The 20,902-nt window shown below is 37.3% G+C and overlaps 1 protein-coding gene and 1 pseudogene across 8 annotated transcripts in view; one reads left to right on the top strand and one right to left on the bottom strand.

The window, feature by feature from the left end:
- The window catches only part of LOC125677683 (protein mono-ADP-ribosyltransferase PARP4-like), a 162,474-nt gene that overhangs the window by 132,193 nt on the left and 9,379 nt on the right, over positions 1 to 20,902 (bottom strand). For all 8 annotated transcript variants that reach the window (XM_056159644.1, XM_056159648.1, XM_056159645.1 and 5 more), the window contains exons 6-13: positions 13,082 to 13,246; positions 12,389 to 12,526; positions 11,011 to 11,178; positions 9,658 to 9,806; positions 8,817 to 8,951; positions 6,067 to 6,165; positions 3,194 to 3,377; positions 2,374 to 2,518 (exon numbers count right to left, since the gene is read on the bottom strand). In XM_056159644.1, coding sequence (XP_056015619.1) covers positions 2,374 to 2,518; positions 3,194 to 3,377; positions 6,067 to 6,165; positions 8,817 to 8,951; positions 9,658 to 9,806; positions 11,011 to 11,178; positions 12,389 to 12,526; positions 13,082 to 13,246 — 1,183 coding nt within the window. The remainder of the gene's footprint in view (positions 1 to 2,373; positions 2,519 to 3,193; positions 3,378 to 6,066; positions 6,166 to 8,816; positions 8,952 to 9,657; positions 9,807 to 11,010; positions 11,179 to 12,388; positions 12,527 to 13,081; positions 13,247 to 20,902) is intronic.
- LOC125672900 (uncharacterized) lies at positions 17,236 to 19,629 on the top strand (annotated as a pseudogene).

The raw sequence follows: 20,902 nt of genomic DNA, 5'->3' as shown, positions 1-20,902 counted from the left end.
ATGGTTCTTTTTCTTCCGATTTTGTTCACCTGTATTCAACTTATATACCAACTACTGAACTTGTGCGCGTTCTTATCTATCTCAGATTTTGTGTATCACCCGTGTTTTGACAGTAAACATTCTCAGGGACATTGTATTTCACACATTTAGAAGATTAAGTTTTAAAAGAGTGCAAGGGTATATTGCATCTCCCAAAATTCTGCTCAAATGGGCACGATTCAGCTGTGATCGTTGTTTTTTTTTTGTTTTTTGTTTTTTTATTTGTACATGTACACATATACCAATAGTCGTACGTGTAGATACTGGAAATTTATGCTAGTTTTGATGATTATTTGAATTTTTTACATGCTAAACACAAACATTTTAAAGCGTTTCTAAATTGCGACTTTAAATCAAGCCAGGTTCCGTACATTATATGTTTTTAATAGTTTATTTATTTTTTGTTAACAAAATATTAATTAATATAAATATGTTCCAATTACTTATGACTATCAATTATCACTCATAGTGTAGAAACATCTAACATATGGTGTAGTGCAGTGGATTGTATTTAAAGCGGTCATTATGAAAATAATTGTAGTTGTTGAATGAGCGGTGAACTCCGAGCTTGATGCAAAATAACCCCCCTCCTCGCTACAAACAAAATATTACTTGGTTTTATTTGATATCCAAGATAATAGACATTAGAATAAGAGAGCTATTGAAGCATGATATCACTACATTATATTACATTTTGTTAATTTCCTGTTTAATTGCTAAACGCTCGACATCAAGTGTGAATGCCCCGGGTCCTCCGAGATGACCTTAAAAACAGACGCCCCGTGTCACGGTAGGTGTGGCACGCTAAAAAAAACCTCACTGCTCAATGGCCATAACTGCCGAGCATAAGCCTAAATTTAAAAGCTCTTCACCGGTCATGGTGACGTCTACATATGAGTGAAATATTCTCGAGCGAGACGTTAAGCAAGACAAAAGTCAATCACTCCCTGTATGATTTATATATTAAACATTCAAAGTGACAATATACGTTTTAGAATCATTGGCTGAGAAAATTCATATAGATATCAAATAATGCATTCAGTACCGTATATAGTTTAGCTTCCGGATTTTAGCTGTAATAATGCTATAAAAACAATGAATAGAATTTAAAAAAAAAAAAAAAAAAAAAAAGTACAACCGTGGATAAATAAATGATATGCTTTAGGTATATATTGAGTATTGAAATCCTCCAATATTATTATCAACATAATGTAATTATTTTGTACGTATCAAACTTTCGTTCTGTTTAAATTGTTTCTAAATTTACAACATTTCTATCAGGTTTTCCATTTATCGTGAAGATTGTTTATCGTGTTTTGCGTTTATCAGGTCTATCGTGAAGATCGTTTATCAGGTTTTGCGTTTATCAGGTTTACCGTGTATCCTATCGTATCGTGCGTGTATCCTATCGTATCGTGCATGTATCCTATCCTATCGTGTTCTATCGTTTATCATGTCAAGAATAACGTTGCGGGTACTGTACATGTTGTAGATGTGATAGACATGTTGTAGATGTGGTAGACATGCTGTAGATGTGATAGACATGCTGTAGATGTGACAGACATGTTGTAGATGTGACAGACATGTTGTAGATGTGATAGACATGCTGTAGATGTAATAGACATGTTGTAGATGTGGTAGACATGCTGTAGATGTGATAGACATGTTGTAGATGTGGTAGACATGCTGTAGATGTGATAGACATGCTGTAGATGTGGTAGACATGCTGTAGATGTGATAGACATGTTGTAGATGTGACAGACATGTTGTAGATGTGATAGACATGCTGTAGATGTAATAGACATGTTGTAGATGTGGTAGACATGCTGTAGATGTGATAGACATGTTGTAGATGTGGTAGACATGGTGTAGATGTGATAGACATGTTGTAGATGTGACAGACATGTTGTAGATGTGATAGACATGTTGTAGATGTGATTAAGCATTCCTTATAGGCATGCTGTAGATGTGACAGCCATGTTGTAAATGTGATAGACATGTTGTAGATGTGATAGACATGCTGTAGATGTGATAGACATGTTGTAGATGTGATAGACATGTTCTAGATGTGACAGGCATGTTGTAGATGTGATAGACATGTTGTAGATGTGATTAAGCATTCCTTATAGACATGCTGTAGATGTGACAGACATGTTGTAGATGTGATAGACATGTGGTAGATGTGATAGGCATTCTGTAGATGTGATAGACATATGGTAGATGTGATAGACATGTTGTAGATGTGGTAGACATGCTGTAGATGTGGTAGACATGTTGTAAATGTGATAGACATGTAGATGTGATTTGATAACAGTAGGATAAGCCTCTACTCACCAACATCAGTCTCTGACAGAGTCACCTCCCTTGCCATTTCCTCTTTCTCCAGTAATAACTCATCTGGTTTCTCCTCCCCCACGGTAAACTCCACTAGATAACTCAGCATCTGTTGATCCGTGCTGTAGACGACATATTCGTCATCCTGTCACACAAAGCAAACCGTATTTCAAATCAGAAGCAAGCTTGCTTCATACACATTGCGAACATGTTATATTTCTTCACTAGGAAGATAGGCTAAAGATAATTACACATTTTTTTTTGTTTCGGTAGATTGAAAGTTACTATGCTTCTGAATTCTGTGAATGTCTTTACTATTTCAGAGTACAAGATCGGGACTTTAGAATTCTGTGAATGTCTTTACTATCTCAGAGTACAAGATCGGGACTTTAGAATCCTGTGAATGTCCTTACTATTTCAGAGTACAAGATCGGGACTTTAGAATTTCTTATAATGAACAGTCATGAAGGTTTTAGTCCTTTGATTATGTTCATTCCTTACACAGCACATCAATACTCAAAGTTGGGTTTCAAGTTATACCTTGATCATTAAATTGTTTTCAAAGACTGTACATAGAATGATAATTGCAGTTGAACCTCAAGCAGTTGAAAATCATTATCTCAAACTCATTGGGAGTAAGAAAAAACTTCCAGATATCTGAGGATTTGAGATATCGAGGGCAAAATACTTAACGAAGAAGTGGTTGGGACTTGTGAATCACTTTAACATGTAATAGACAACAACCAATCCGGGGAAATGAATACACTCACACTCTCACATACAGGCAATATATTTTTATGATACTAATCAATTCACTCACCTGAAAGTCTGATTTTACATCCCTACTGGCTGCCACTCCGTGAACGCTGTCGTAGCCACTAGGGGGAGCTGTGAGGTCCTTCTGGTGGGAGAAGACGTCCAGTGTATTTCCCAGGGCTACCTGACTGACCAGCATCATTCGTGTGTTCCTCGTTTTACTGGACTTTGAGTACTTTATACTTGTGCTACAAGAAATCAGAAAACAAGTATGATGTCTGCCTTTCTGGGCCAGAGAACTCAAAAAATATGAGTATGATGTCTGCCTTTCTGGGCCAGAGAACTCAAAAAATATATGTATGATGTCTGCCTTTCTGGGCCAGAGAACTCAAAAAATATGAGTATGATGTCTGCCTTTCTGGGCCAGAGAACTCAAAAAATATATGTATGATGTCTGCCTTTCTGGGCCAGAGAACTCAAAAAATATAAGTATGATGTCTGCCTTTCTGGGCCAGAGAACTCAAAAAATATGAGTATGATGTCTGCCTTTCTGGGCCAGAGAACTCAAAAAATATGAGTATGATGTCTGCCTCTCTGAGCCAGAGAACTCAAAATCTGAAGCTTCAAAGAAAAACTAAATCTGTGTTAATTTATTTCATAAAATAGGACATGTCCTATACGTCGGTTAGATGTGATTTGTTTCTAATAATCAACCAGCATTTGGAGAAAATAGGTACATAGAAAGTGACACAATTTCTCAATTTTAGTTCAGAACGCTAACAGTGAGCATGCTCCTTTCAGAAAAAAGGTGCACAACTCTGGATAACACAATTTTTCTATCACAAATGTAAAACAAAACATTTAATTATGACATAAATGTAAAGAAAATGTCCAGGCATAATCTCAATGTTTTCTAGGAAGTCAAATAATGTCAGGGTTATAAATTCTCATAATAATCATTTCCTGTTTTATTTCATTTTGATAAAATTGAGAACAGAGTTTCATTGAGATACACTTAATTTTCAAACAAAAGCTCGATTCTTGATTTTGGCAGGCAAATCAAGTCATCATATAGGATATTTTTGTAAACACAACATGTAAATTTATTTGCAATTTGTTTATCCTTAGGATACATAAATCAAAGTTAGATATTGAGAGTTTTATTGAATACAAAGTTAAACCTGGAAACCACACCTTAGGGTTAAAATTGCCGAGCTCCACGCAACTCAGCGGAATTTCATAAACCTGCGGACCAAAATTAATAATCCGCGAAATGATGACTCTGTGGAATTAAATATGTCTAGGTAAAAAAGCCACGACAATCATTTATTATTCTACAAAGCTTGTATTTCATTTTAGTACAAAATAGTCCATGTAGTAATTACAGCTAATAAAACTGTGATGTAAACCTCTGATTTTTCAGTCGCGCACTACACTCCTCCTCTGTATAACACAAAGATCATCAGAGACTATCAAATTAACTGGGGTCCCACATCACAATGGCAGGACACACAGACAAGCCTGCACTGATTAACATGCAGGGTCCCACATCACTATGACAAGACACACAGAAAAGCCTGCACTGATTAACTGGGGTCCCACATCACAATCACAGGACACACAGACAAGCCTGCACTGATTAACATGCAGGGTCCCACATCACAATGACAAGACACGCAGAAAAGCCTGCACTGATTAACATGCAGGGTCCCACATCACAATGACAAGACACACAGACAAGCCTGCACTGATTAACATGCAGGGTCCCACATCACAATGACAAGACACACAGAAAAGCCTGCACTGATTAAATTGCAGGGTCCCACATCACTATGACAAGACACACAGAAAAGCCTGCACTGATTAACTGGGGTCCCACATCACAATCACAGGACACACAGACAAGCCTGCACTGATTAACATGCAGGGTCCCACATCACAATGACAGGACACACAGACAAGCCTGCACTGATTAACATGCAGGGTCCCACATCACAATGACAAGACACACAGAAAAGCCTGCACTGATTAACATGCAGGGTCCCACATCACAATGACAAGACACACAGAAAAGCCTGCACTGATTAAATTGCAGGGTCCCACATCACAATGACAAGACACACAGAAAAGCCTGCACTGATTAAATTGCAGGGTCCCACATCACTATGACAAGACACACAGAAAAGCCTGCACTGATTAACAGGGGTCCCACATCACAATGACAAGACACACAGAAAAGCCTGCACTGATTAACATGCAGGGTCCCACATCACAATGACAAGACACGCAGAAAAGCCTGCACTGATTAACATGCAGGGTCCCACATCACAATGACAAGACACACAGACAAGCCTGCACTGATTAAATTGCAGGGTCCCACATCACTATGACAAGACACACAGAAAAGCCTGCACTGATTAACATGCAGGGTCCCACATCACAATGACAAGACACACAGACAAGCCTGCACTGATTAAATTGCAGGGTCCCACATCACTATGACAAGACACACAGAAAAGCCTGCACTGATTAAATTGCAGGGTCCCACATCACAATGACAAGACACACAGAAAAGCCTGCACTGATTAACATGCAGGGTCCCACATCACAATGACAAGACACACAGACAAGCCTGCACTGATTAAATTGCAGGGTCCCACATCACAATGACAGGACACACAGAAAAGCCTGCACTGATTAACCGGGGTCCCACATCACTATGACAAGACACACAGAAAAGCCTGCACAGATTCTACATAAGTTTTACCCATAGTCAAAACTAACACAGAAATGGCACAAACAAACAATACAGAAATTATTTTTTAAAACATAGAAAAATAATGGGGGAAATCTCCTTATCTGGGTGCCCTTTTTTCTGTACACAAAGAACTTATCTTTAATTAGTGTTTGATTCATAAAGTTCAGTTGGTCACAAACCTTGCCGAACTAGCGAAATAAATCCCATGTCCCAGCATTCCCGGGTCTGTTCTCTTTCCTCCGTAGTCATCGACAATGACCTTTGGCATCAAAAGACCTCTGCAACACAGAAAATCCCCTGAGATGTTAAATCACAGACACATATTTTGTACCCTAACATCACTCACCTCGCTAGCACTGTTCAGAACACAGGGGCTATGCCCGTTTTGGGCCCGAACTCTGTAATACCATAAATATAGAGGGATTTATATTTAATATGGTATCACAGAGTTCAGGCCCAAAACGGGCTTAGCCCCTGTGGTTCAGAACACCCATTTTGACAAATTTTGTGCTGCACTGAAGTACCCATCAATTTGAGAGATAAATGGATGTCAACACTTTGTTTGGTTTAATGACTGAAGCACTATATTCTGGTACAATGAAACTGTGTTGTGTTAAAGTCAAAAGCAGTCACCCTCATCAGCTCACTCAATTTAAAAACAAGAGCCCACAGGCCTTATCGATCACCTGAATACTAGTAAAAAAGAATCACTACTTTCATGGGCTATGAAATCTAAAAAAAATAATTCCTGTTCTGAATATCTAAGCTAAATTCTAATGTTCAGCAACAGTATAAAACAAGATGTGTTCTTAAAACGTCACTGCCTTCAAAAGTGAACACACTGATGAAAGGCTTTACAGGATAGATGTAGGTGTATTAACATTAAAACATCTGCAAGTATGCATTTAGATTTTATACAGTACCAGCAAACTTACACATAAATACTTTGTCTATATACTAAGTTTGGCCCTACCCTGGGGTCAGAACCCTTACTCTGGGGATCATCAAATTTACAATTTTGGTAAAAGACGACCTGCTCTATCCATTTAGTTTCACTTTAGAATAAATAGCACTAAAGAAGATGTTATTCAAGTGTATTACACAGTCATAAACACTGTAGAACAAGTTTGGCCCTGCCCTGGGGTCAGAACCCCTACCCCGGGATCATGAAATTTACAATTTTGGTAGAGGCCTCTCTACTCTACATCACTATGCATTTAGTTTTTCTTACACGTGTGCGGTTCTTGAGAAGAAGATTTTTGAAAATTGGGCAATTTTGGGCAGTTTTTACCCTGCCCCTAAGGCCCCAGGGGTGCAGGAGTCCTGAAATTTACTATTTATGTTCCCCTTGTTCCAAATATGTTTCATACCAGATTTGAAAAGAATTGGTCAGGAAAGATAGTTATATCAAGAAGAAGTTACAAATGTCTATTATTCACACATTTGATAACTGACCATTTTGGCCCCACCCCAATACCAAAACCCCTATACCCCTGAGATCATCAAATTTACAATTTTAATAAAGGACTACCTGCTCTTTCTAAATATCTATTTACTTTCAATTTAGTATCAATAGCACTAACCTAGATGTTATTTAAGTGTTTTACACATAAACACTATATAACAAGTTTGGCCCTGCCCTGGGGTCAGAACCCCTACCCCGGGGATCATGAAATTTACAATTTTGGTAGAGGCCTTCCAGCTAGACTACATCACTATGCATTTAGTTTTTCTTACACATGTGCAGTTCTGAAGAAAAAGATTTTTGAAAATTGGTCAATTTTGGGCAGTTTTTGCCCCAACCCTAAAGCCCCAGGGGTGCAGGAATCCTGAAATTTACAATTTATGTCCCCCTTGTTCCAAATATGTTTCATACTAGATTTGAAACGAATTGGAATGATAGTTATCAAGAAGAAGTTAAAAATGTCTATTATTCACACATTTGATAACTGACCATTTTGGCCCCACCCCGATACCAAAACCCCTACCCCTGGGATCATCAAATTTACAATTTCGATAAAGAACTACCTGTTCTTTCTAAATATCTATTTACTTTCAATTTAGTATCAATAGCACTAAAGATGTTATTTATTATAAGTGTTTTACACATAAACAATACCAATTTTAGCCCTGCCCTGGGGTCAGAACCCCTACCCCAGGGATCATGAAATTTACAATTTTGGTAGAGGCCTTTCTGCTCTACATCACCATGTATTTAGTTTTTCTTACACGTGTATGGTTCTTGAGAAAAGGATTTTTGAAAATTGGTCAATTTTGGGCAGTTTTTGCCCCACCCTTAGGGCCCCAGGGGTGCTGGAAACCTGAAAATTACCCTTATCCCAATGATGCTCCCTACCAAATTTGAAAAGAATGCGAATGGTAGTTATCAAGAAGTTAAAAATATTCAATTGTTAACGCACGACGGACGAAAACCAATTGCAATAGGTCACCTACGTTTACTCAGGTGACCTAAAAACTACATAAGGACGTGCGACATTTCTCCAAAATGTAAAAATTTCCGTGACATTTCACGTACAGATCACTTGCATTGTATCTCGTAATAGGCCACAATCAATGTCAATGATAATTTTTGGGGCTATATATAGACCACAATTACTGTGGATGATAATTTTTGGGGCTATATATAGACCACAATTACTGTGGATGATAATTTTTGGGGCTATATATAGACCACAATTACTGTGAATGATAATTTTTGGGGCTATATATAGGCCACAATTACTGTGGATGATAATTTTTGTAATAATATACTACAATCACTGTGGATGATAATTTTTGTAATAATATACTACAATCAATGTGAATGATAATTTTTGTAATAATATACTACAATCAATGTGGATGATAATTTTTGGGACTATGATTTCCATGGGATTAGACAACCTAGAGAACATTATTTCATCATTACCTAGAGAGAATTCCGACAAAATTTTCCACATTGGAGGCGTGGAAAAGGAGCCTGGAATCCAGATCAGAGCGAAATTTCTCACTCTCTGTGGGTCGACATATGGTGTAGACATTTTGTATGTTCATATCATCACCACTGGAATGAAGAAGTGGAAAGTTTTATCAACAAGCCAATACAAAGGTATGTTAATATGGGAAATTAATTTAAGTCACAAGTTCCATATCATGAAGCCAGACACATAATATCTGAAATATAAGACTGTTCTGATCAAGTCGATCTACAATAATTCAAAGACAATGTCCCAGTTCTCCAACATTATTTACGATATCAATGCACTTAGTTCAGACATTTACCTAGTCATTATGTGCTGGTTCTTAAGATTAGGAACATCCTTGACTAAAGTAAAGCAGTAGATATCTGATGAGATTTTACTGATATCTTGAAGGTTAATGCTATCTAATGATGATATCAAATATACTTAAGCAGCTCTAGAAAGCTCAGATACAATCATGTGTCTAGTCAGTTACTTTGTACCCAATGGTTTTTATTGATACCTAAAAAGTTTCATTTTACTTTTAACAATGCTAGCGTCCCTTATATACATGTGATATCTGACACTTCAGGACATCCCTTATATACATGTGATATCTGACACCTGAGGATATCACTCATATACATGTGATATCTGACACCTCAGGACTTCATTGTGGGATTTAAGTTTCTATTCATCCTATAAAATTGGGATATTTATCTAGGCCCTGGTACATGTGATGTCTGACTTCTGAGCCCCCTGCTGCACCTGATATCTGAGATTTATACCGATATCGAGGTTTCTACTCACCCTTTCAGATTGAGAATGTCCTTGACTGGTTTTGGCAGGCCCCCTGCTATGTGTGATATCTGACATCTGAGGGCTTTGTATTGGGCCTCAACATTTCCCCGCGTGGACCAGTTGGTGGCCTCACTCACAGACACCACATCTCTGATGAGCTGAAGAACAACAACAAATAATTACTCATTTACAACCTTCCATCTTTTTTCTATTTACATGCATTTCATGATACCACAAAACGAAAAGACTTTCAAAAGCAAATCCAAACTGTATCTTATTTAATATCAGAGACCTATATAACAAAGATCAGCAACTTCCTCAAGTCTCGAATTATCTCACCGTATTATCTCACCGTATATTCTCACCTTATATTCTCATCGTATTATCTCAACGTATTATCTCACCGTATATTCTCACCGTATTATCTCACCGTATTATCTCACCGTATATTCTCACCGTATTATCTCACCGTATATTCTCACCGTATATTCTCACCGTATATTCTCACCGTATTATCTCACCGTATATTCTCACCGTAATATCTCACCGTATTATCTCACCGTATATTCTCACCGTATTATCTCACCGTATTATCTCACCGTATATTCTCACCGTATTATCTCACCGTATATTCTCACCGTATTATCTCACCGTATATTCTCACCGTATTATCTCACCGTATATTCTCACCGTATTATCTCACCGTATTATCTCACCATATTATCTCACCATATATTCTCACCGTATTATCTCACTATATTATCTCACTGTATTATCTCACCATATTATCTCAAGGTCCCGTTTTTTGTTTTTTTATTAAAATGCACACCCTGACTTTTTAAATTATGTATACCAACTTAAGAATGAAATATATCAACATTGTTTTATCAATTTCTTTTAAAACTTTTTGATAATATACACAATTACAGATAAATATGCTCGTGCAATATGTGAATCAATATCTGATATAAACAACAACAAAACATAATCACACCCACAAACTGTCAATCTCTAATTTCAAATACATATTTAGCCATGCCTCAAATTTTTAAAGCCAAAATCAAAACTTCATAAGAATTTATATCTAAATTAGATATGGCCAATATATGCACAGTTATGAGGGGAACAGGCATACCCATTTTAAAATTTCAGTACAATAACTTAATCTTTATTTCTGCAAAATAAGTGCTGCAATCTGAGATTGACGAGAAAATTCATATCTTCCTACATTTTCACTGATTGGATGCTTTTATACCCAATTGTCACAGTCACAGTTTGATAGTGTAGAGGTATTGGAACAGATCTGTTTGACCAATAAGAAAACAAGTCAGTGATTTCTGTTTTATAATTCACAAACAATACCTGACATAGGTCCAGCTTTCTGGCCAGCCAGCTAAGGCTGAAGGTCGTTGACCGGTGGTGAGGTCGGTGGGGAAGTGCGGAGTAGAATTCCTCAAATAGACCCTGTAGTTTACTGTTATCCGATTGGTTCTCCTTCATCTGGGTCAAAATGGCTGTCGCCTTCTCCACCTGTATAAAACAAATCTTATTCTATAGCTGAAAACGAAGCTGTCAGCATTTTAATTCTAAAGAATACATAAATAGATGTATTCTTATAAATGTAACAGAACAAAATGTACACATTGTGAACAACCGCTAACACATGTAACCTCATCTTCCATTTGACTTACTGTAACAGTGGAGGTTATATGCACCACAGAGTCGTCCACTTCTGCTTCATACTTAGATATTTTATTGAAAGTAGACATTAACGGCAAACTGACAACTCAACTGTATGACAAACGGGATGATTTCAGCTTCTCCATCGCCACCTTCCCATATTTATGTAGCAATATTCCATTATCACCTGCATATGGTGTTTATATCTCTCAACTGATTCGATATGCAAGAGCTTGAATTGTTCTGCATATGGTCAGTTTTTAAATTGAGGCAAGCTACTGACAAACAAGTTGATGGTACAGGGGTTCCAACAATCTTGATTGAAGTCAGCATTTCGTAAATTCTATCATAGTTATAACGATCTAGTTCGTCAATACAACCTATCATTGGGTCAAATGCTGTCTGACATGTTTCATACCGATTGTTAGGCCGTTCTTGGCACACTGATTTTGACTACAGATAACTCTGTTTAGCTGATCAAGATATAGGACTCAGGGCGGGTGTGACCGGTTGACGGGGGACGCTTACTCCTCCTAGGCACTTGATACCACTTCTGGTGTGTCCAGGGGTCTGTGTTTACCCAACTCTCTAATTTGTATTGCTTATAGGAGTTATGAGATTGATCACTGTTCGTTATCTTCACCTTTCACGCATTATATGGATATAAACATAATGGAAACATAGGGTAATTTGATTTGTGTTTGCTGAGAAAATAAATTGACAAAAAACTCAAGAATGTGCTGGCATTAGATGTGAAGCACATGTAAACATTAAAGATGAATCAAATGAGATGTGGACCAAGTATTAGACAGTGGAGACAATAACCATCTATAATAGAAATGTAAGGGATCTGTCTGCTGAAATCTGAAATGTTAGACGACTAGTCACCCGGTCCAGTTTTTTGTGAGCTACTGACCTGGTCCAGTTTGAGAGACTGTAGTGGAATACTGACCTGGTCCAGTTTGAGGGACTGTAGTGGACTACTGACCTGGTCCAGTTTGAGGGACTGTAGTGGAATACTGACCTGGTCCAGTTTGAGGGACTGTAGTGGAATACTGACCTGGTCCAGTTTGAGGGACTGTAGTGGACTACTGAGGATGTCCTCTATTTCTCCTCCTGCCTCCTGCCAAATGTGTCGCATCAGCTCAGCCACAGGGGTAGACAACTCTGTCTCCTCCATTCCATACTCCACAATCATCTGAATACCAAAACATTGTATAAATCTCATCCTACACTTCACAATCATCTGAATATAAAAACACTGTATAAATCTCATTCTAGACTCCACAATCATTTGAATACAAAAACACTGTATAAATTTCATCCTTCACTCCACAATCATCTGAATACAAAAACACTGTATCAATCTTATTCTAGACTCCACAATCATCTGATAACAAAAACATTGTATAAATCTCATCCTACACTCCACAATCATCTGAATACAAAAACATTGTATAAATCTCATTCTAGACTCCACAATCATCTGAATACAATAAACATGGTATAGACTTCATGCTACAATCATCTGACTACCAAAACACTGTATAAATTAATCTCAATATGAATTCTCTGAGAAAAAGATGATCAATTTAGCATCTCCTACAAGAGCTACTGAGCTATATAAGTTACAATCACGTAGCAAAGCTTATAAGTTACAATCACAGTTTACTGAAGTCTACATGTAACAAAGCTTATTTTATTGTTAACATTCCTTTTTAAATATTTGTAAATAAATCCTTGTTTTTCCTACCTTTTGGAATTTCTTACTGCCTATATTCTGACTTGGAGGCTTTCGACAAACTTTCATACCAATAGGGGGCTCTGTCATCTGCTTATAGAGGGCGCTATATACACTGAGAGCTTCCTCTGACATCCGCGTAAAACGATATTCCCTAATGCCGCTATTTGGTTTGTCCTGACAGAATATAATAAAGAAATCACATGACTTACTATCAGGATTGCACAGTCCCACACTGTGGAATAATTTAACAGTCACACACTGTGGAATAAGTTAACAGTCACACACTGTGCAATAATTTAACAGTCACACACTGTGGAATAATTTAACAGTCACACACTGTGCAATAATTTAACAGTCACACACTGTGGAATAATTTAACAGTCACACACTGTGGAATAATTTAACAGTCACACACTGTAGAATAATTTAACAGTCACACACTGTGGAATAATTTAACAGTCACACACTGCGGAATAATTTAACAGTCACACACTGTAGAATAATTTAACAGTCACACACTGTAGAATAATTTAACAGTCACACACTGCGGAATAATTTAACAGTCACACACTGTGGAATAATTTAACAGTCACACACTGTGGAATAATTTAACAGTCACACACTGTAGAATAATTTAACAGTCACACACTGTGGAATAAGTTAACAGTCACACACTGGAATAATTGAACAGTCACACACTGTAGAATAATTTAACAGTCACACACTGGAATAATTTAACAGGATGACAGTCACACACTGGAATAATTTAACAGGATGACAGTCACACACTGTGGAATAAGTTAACAGTCACACACTGGAATAATTTAACAGGATGACAGTCACACACTGTGGAATAATTTAACAGTCACACACTGGAATAATTTAACAGGATGACAGTCACACACTGGAATAATTTAACAGGATGACAGTCACACACTGTGGAATAAGTTAACAGTCACACACTGGAATAATTTAACAGGATGACAGTCACACACTGTGGAATAATTTAACAGTCACACACTGTGGAATAATTTAACAGTCACACACTGTAGAATAATTTAACAGTCACACACTGGAATAATTTAACAGGATGACAGTCACACACTGGAATAATTTAACAGGATGACAGTCACACACTGTGGAATAATTTAACAGTCACACACTGTAGAATAATTTAACAGTCACACACTGCAGAATAATTTAACAGGATGACAGTCACACACTGTGGAATAATTTAACAGTCACACACTGTAGAATAATTTAACAGGATGACAGTCACACACTGTAGAATAATTTAACAGTCACACACTGCGGTATAATTTAACAGTCACACACTGTAGAATAATTTAACAGTCACACACTGTGGAATAATTTAACAGTCACACACTGTGGAATAATTTAACAGTCACACACTGTAGAATAATTTAACAGGATGACAGTCACACACTGTGGAATAATTTAACAGTCACACACTGTAGAATAATTTAACAGTCACACACTGTAGAATAATTTAACAGTCACACACTGCGGAATAATTTAACAGTCACACACTGTAGAATAATTTAACAGTCACACACTGCGGAATAATTTAACAGTCACACACTGTAGAATAATTTAACAGTCACACACTGTGGAATAATTTAACAGTCACACACTGTGGAATAATTTAACAGGATGACAGTCACACACTGGAATAATTTAACAGTCACACACTTGAATAATTTAACAGTCACACACTGGAATAATTTAACAGTCACACACTGGAATAATTTAACAGGATGACAGTCACACACTGTGGAATAAGTTAACAGTCACACACTGGAATAATTGAACAGTCACACACTGTAGAAAAATTTAACAGTCACACACTGGAATAATTTAACAGGATGACAGTCACACACTGGAATAATTTAACAGGATGACAGTCACACACTGTGGAATAAGTTAACAGTCACACACTGGAATAATTTAACAGGATGACAGTCACACACTGGAATAATTTAACAGGATGACAGTCACACACTGTGGAATAATTTAACAGTCACACACTGCAGAATAATTTAACAGGATGACAGTCACACACTGGAATAATTTAACAGGATGACAGCCACATACTGTGGAATAATTTAACAGGATGACAGTCACATACTGGAATAATTTAACAGGATGACAGTCACATACTGTGGAATAATTTAGCAGTCACATACTGTGGAATAATTTAACAGGATGACAGTCACACACTGGAATAATTTAACAGGATGACAGTTACATACTGTGGATTAATTTAACAGGATGACAGTCACATACTGTGGAATAATTTAACAGTCACACACTGTGGAATAATTTAACAGGATGACAGTCACATACTGTGGAATAATTTAACAGGATGACAGTCACATACTGTGGAATAATTTAACAGTCACACACTGTAGAATAATTTAACAGTCACACACTGTGGAATAATTTAACAGGATGACAGTCACAAACTGTGGAATAATTTAACAGGATGACAGTCACATACTGTGGAATAATTTAACAGTCACACACTGGAATAATTTAACAGGATGAAAGTCACACACTGTGGAATAATTTAACAGGATGACAGTCACACACTGTGGAATAATTTAACAGGATGACAGTCACATACTGTGGAATAATTTAACAGGATGACAGTCACATACTGTGGACTAATTTAACAGTCACATACTGTGGAATAATTTAACAGGATGACAGTCACATTCTGTGAAATAACTTTAATTTGTGGGGGCTAATGTTTGTGAGTAAGCAAAATTTTGCTGGTTGGGGGGGACATAATTTTGTGGATAAGCGATACGATGTCACTAGGAGAGATAACTCTAGTTGGTTTTAAAAATGTTCGAGGACACGTAAATTTATGGGTAAGAGTAACCCTAGAACATCAATCCCCTACGAACAATAATGATTCCACAGTAATTTTTAATTTTTAACTTATGTGTAAAATGGCAGAAACATTTCTTGCATACTGGTTCAAATATAGATTGCACTGAAATGAATCTTATACTTAAACAAGAAGCCCACAGGCCTTAACGGTCACCTGAGTATAAAGCCTGAGGCCCACAGGCCTTAACGGTCACCTGAGTATAAAGCCTGAGGCCCACAGGCCTTAACGGTCACCTGAGTATAAAGCCTGAGACCCACAGGCCTTAACGGTCACCTGAGTATAAAGCCCGAGGCCCACGGGTCTTAGCGGTCACCTGCCCAAGTATAAAGCCCGGGGCCCACGGGCCTTAATGGTCACCTGAGTATAAAGCCCGGGGCCCATGGGCCTTAATGGTCACCTGAGTATAAAGCCTGAGGCCCACAGGCCTTAACAGTCACCTGAGTATAAAGCCCGAGTTCCACAAGTCTTAACGGTCACCTGAGTATAAAGCCTGAGGCCAACGGGCCTTAACGGTCACCTGGGTATAAAGTCCATAAAGGGAGTGTCATATTTGCATTAAGTCTTAAGTCTCAATATGGAGTCCTTTGTGCACTTGTATAGGATCTTTCAATATATGCAAAAATGTATATTCATTTACAGAAGGAAAACTGGAAGTTTGAAACATGTAAATCATTTTTGACACCCCAACCCCTTCCCCCTCCCCCAAAAAACCTGACCCATGAATTTCACAATTTAAGAAGAGGACATTACAGACATAACCATGCATTTAATTTATCTCCCATGACTGTGAAAGTAGAGAACAAAACAAAATTAATTTATCTCACATGACTGAGAAAGTAGAGAACAAAACCAAATTAATTTATCTCCCATGACTGTGAAAGTAGAGAACAAAACAAAATTAATTTATTATACTAGAAAACCCTGAACATATATGGACAGGAGTTTGAGAGAGTGATTATTATAGGGCACCTGCAATATGGAGGGACCCTAATGAAATACAACGACTGGAAATTAACAGCTTTAGGTCAATTAAGTGGCTGAGTCCTGAACTAAGAGCATGTCAAGAAATATATATAAACTTTACAAAAACTGAATCTCAAAATTCAATGAAGAAGTAAATAAAATCAATCAACTGCTTCTATTATCAATGTTCTTAAGGAAGTCTAATTTAATGCAAGTTGACGTAGGAAAGTGGCCTAGAAGGAAATAAAAGTCAGGAAAGTGGGATTTTCCAGAGCAGAAAACCCACGTCAATACATAACAATGGACTCCTCCTGTGTAACCCCCCAAATGTAAGTAAGAAACTCATCCTAGAAGAAAGCTACAATAATTCATTTAATCTGTCTTATCATTAAAGTTTCTACATTAACTCTGTTTCCTTCAGTGAGGCAGGTATACAGCATATGTCAGAGTCCGTGTTTATGGGGCTGTGTCGTACAGTGGGGACCTCACAACAGGTGGAAATGCGGAGAGACGTAATCAACATGGTGGAGGAGATGAAGAACAAAACACTGACAAGTAACCTGATCATGATGTTGTGGAGTGGAAGTTACAGAGATGGGTTCAGAATGGAGGGGTCCGATCTGGATGTGATGTATTGGTTCAATGACCACCGAGTGATCTGAAACTTATCTCAGATCCAGTTTTATAATACACACAAATGGTCCCTGATTCTTTCTGTCTCTTCTAAAAGTCCACCCGGATTTACTTTACTTCGATTATTGACACTAAGAGCATGTGACAGAGTTCTGTCAGCATTAGTCACAATGAATGGTGGGCTTTATGTATCTAGTTCTAAATACAGACAGATCACATGTTCTGATGTATTCCCCAACTCTACAGTACATGGTCCATGTGGCAGTGGAGTTCTAGATGGAATAGTAGAATACGACACTGCTCAGTGCTTTGCTTGTGATGTTTGGCCTCCGTCTGCCTCCTCATGGATCGACAGATGTCACACATGGCCCCAGCCACAGGTTGTTAGGGACATAGTCAGAAGTGGATGTCATTTTGTAGCAATAGGACACAAATTAGGAATTCACGAAAACAACGAATGGAGAATTTCATTTTCTCTGGCAGAGCAAAAACTTGTGTACTCAATGAACCACTGTCAATTCTTAACTTACGGTTTGCTGAAATTGTTTTTAAAAGAAGTCATTAACAACGGATTAGGTGATAATGAGAAATTACTGTGTTCCTATCACATGAAGACAGCAGTTTTCTGGATGATTCAACAAAACACAATACCTAACTGGAGTCCACAGAATCTCCTGAAATGTTTCTGGTACTGCTTTAAACTCATCCTTAAATGGGTGTATGAGGGAGTCTGTCCCAACTTCTTCATTCCAGAAAACAACATGTTTCTCAGTAATATCCACGGTGAAGCACAAAACAGATTATTTCTTAGACTGTTTGGTTTTTATGAAAAAGGTTTAGCATCCCTGCTACACAGTCCCTCCCTCGGGTTCTATATTGTAACTGTCCTTTATAACCCCCGACTCAGTATTTGTACAGATGAACACATTCTGGTATCTGAGATTGAGTTTGATGAAGAAATCTTTTCTGAGGTAGATCGAGTTGGTATACTACTCCGATTAGACTTCTTTCTCAGTGTGAAGTATTTACACACAGTGGAACAGCTGACAGTCTCACCCCTGACACAGTATCAAGTTGTCTATCTACAGGTACTTACAGCCTTCATCCTTCACAGTACTGCTTTTATAATACAAAATGTGTCCTGTAGCAGCAACACTGAAAACAAGCTGATGTATGTTGCTAACAGGAAGTCCTGTCAAATGTTGAAACTAGCAACCAAGTTTGGGTGTATTTCTGACAGGTTGTACATTGCAATGTATTATTACAAGACACTCAGATACACAGAAGCTTTGTCTGTGATAGAGATGACAACGGTCAACTTAGCTCAGCCATATGTGATGTTTGACATGACTGTAGACACAGAGAAGTATACCGAGGCTATAGGGGGACAGTCCTGGTCTACAAAGTTTAGACGTGCTGTAGTAAAAAATATCACATTAAATAACAGAATCATTTATATCAATGAATTAAAAACAGGGCAGCTGGTCGCAATACAAAATCATAACTCAACCATGACTATCCCACCATTAGTTGTGTTACACATGCTGGAGTTCTTGTGTTACAGACATATTGACACAATGAGAGCACAAGCAGCTCTTAATGATCTATAGGTCCTAGTTCACCATGATCAGGGGCTGTATGTATCACCCATACACAGAGACATATCATGGCAGATCCTGGGTATCTGTCAACAGATCTCGGGGAACCTCCAGGCTGCTCTATATTCGTACCGACAATCACTCAGGCAATATCCATTCCATAATATACAAAGTGCTACAGTAATGAGAATACATGAACTTGGATAATTGTGTTGTACATTCAAGTAGCCTAATGGATGACTGCCATTGACACTTCATCGGTTAATTAAGTCAAATGTGTTAACAAGAGGCCCATGGGCCACATCGTTCACCTGAGTCAACTTAGCCCTTATCCAGGGGTCGAAATTAACTTTTCCTACCACAGGCTAATTTTAGCCTGTGGGTAAAAAATCCACAGGCTAAAATGAAAACCTACAAGCTAAAATAAAAATAATGAAGCAGTGCTCTTTCTTCATAGTTTTTTTTTTAATCAATGATTTTCCCCATCATTATTGAGCCTAGTGGGTCAACAGGCATTGTTTGGACAAATTACGTAAGTCATGTGACGCAATGTTTAGGTCTCTTGACAATCGCACCTCTAATCCACAACCTGTTTACAGCAGGTCTAGATCCAATGTCTTCCAATTTCATGCCACATCAGGGGTGTCACTAGTGATTTTTCAAAGTGAATCCCGGACTCATGGTTTATAAGCAGCACGATCACGAGTCCCGTGAACTTTTTTAATAATCGTCTACCACCGAGCAGTGCACTCGTGTCATCACTACAACCCGACATCAATAAGACAATAAATTAATGTAGATACCATGTAGGTCATTCTGATACAGTACCAGCAACATTATTCTTGACATGATAAACGATAGAACACAATATACACACGATAGGATAGGATACACACACGATACGATAGGATACACGATAAACCTGATAAACGCAAAACCTGATAAACGATCTTCACGATAGACCTGATAAACGCAAAACACGATAAACGATCTTCACGATAAATGGAAAACCTGATAGAAATGTTGTAAATTTAGAACCAATTTAGACAGAACGAAATTTAGATACCTACAACATAATTACATTATGTTGATAATAATACTCAAGGATTTCAATATTCATTATACACCTAAACGTATAATGTCTTTAATACACCGTCATACTTAAAAAAAAAATATTTTGATTTCAATTTTTTATGCCATCACAGCTAAAATCAGAAAACTAAACTGTATACGGTATTTAATTCGTTATTTGATATCTATTTGAATTTTCCCAGCCAATGATTCTAAATTTATAATTGTCACCTAATGTTTAATATATAAATTATACAGTGAAATAATTAAATGTAATATAATGTAGTGATATCATGCTTCAGTAGCTCTCTAATTCTAATGTCTGTTATATTGAATGTGAAATAAACCAAGGAATAGTTTGTGTGTAGTGAGGAGGGGGTTATTTTGCATCAAGCTCTAAGTTCACCGGTTATTCAACAATTACAATTATTTTCATCATGACCGCTTTAAAAAAGATCCACTGCATTACTCCAAATCTTCATACGTTAGATATTTCTACACGATGAGTGATGATTGATATTCATAAGTAATTGGAACATATGTATTTGAATTGATATCTTAAATTAATAACAAAAATAAACTATGAAAAAAATAAATAAAACATGGCTTTTTTAAATTCGCAATTTTGAAACATTTAAAAAAATT

This window comes from Ostrea edulis, chromosome 3 (assembly GCF_947568905.1).
Source record: "Ostrea edulis chromosome 3, xbOstEdul1.1, whole genome shotgun sequence".
Lineage (NCBI taxonomy): Eukaryota > Metazoa > Mollusca > Bivalvia > Ostreida > Ostreidae > Ostrea > Ostrea edulis.
Note: the sequence above shows the minus strand (reverse complement) of the source record. Positions and strands in the feature narration are given on the sequence as shown.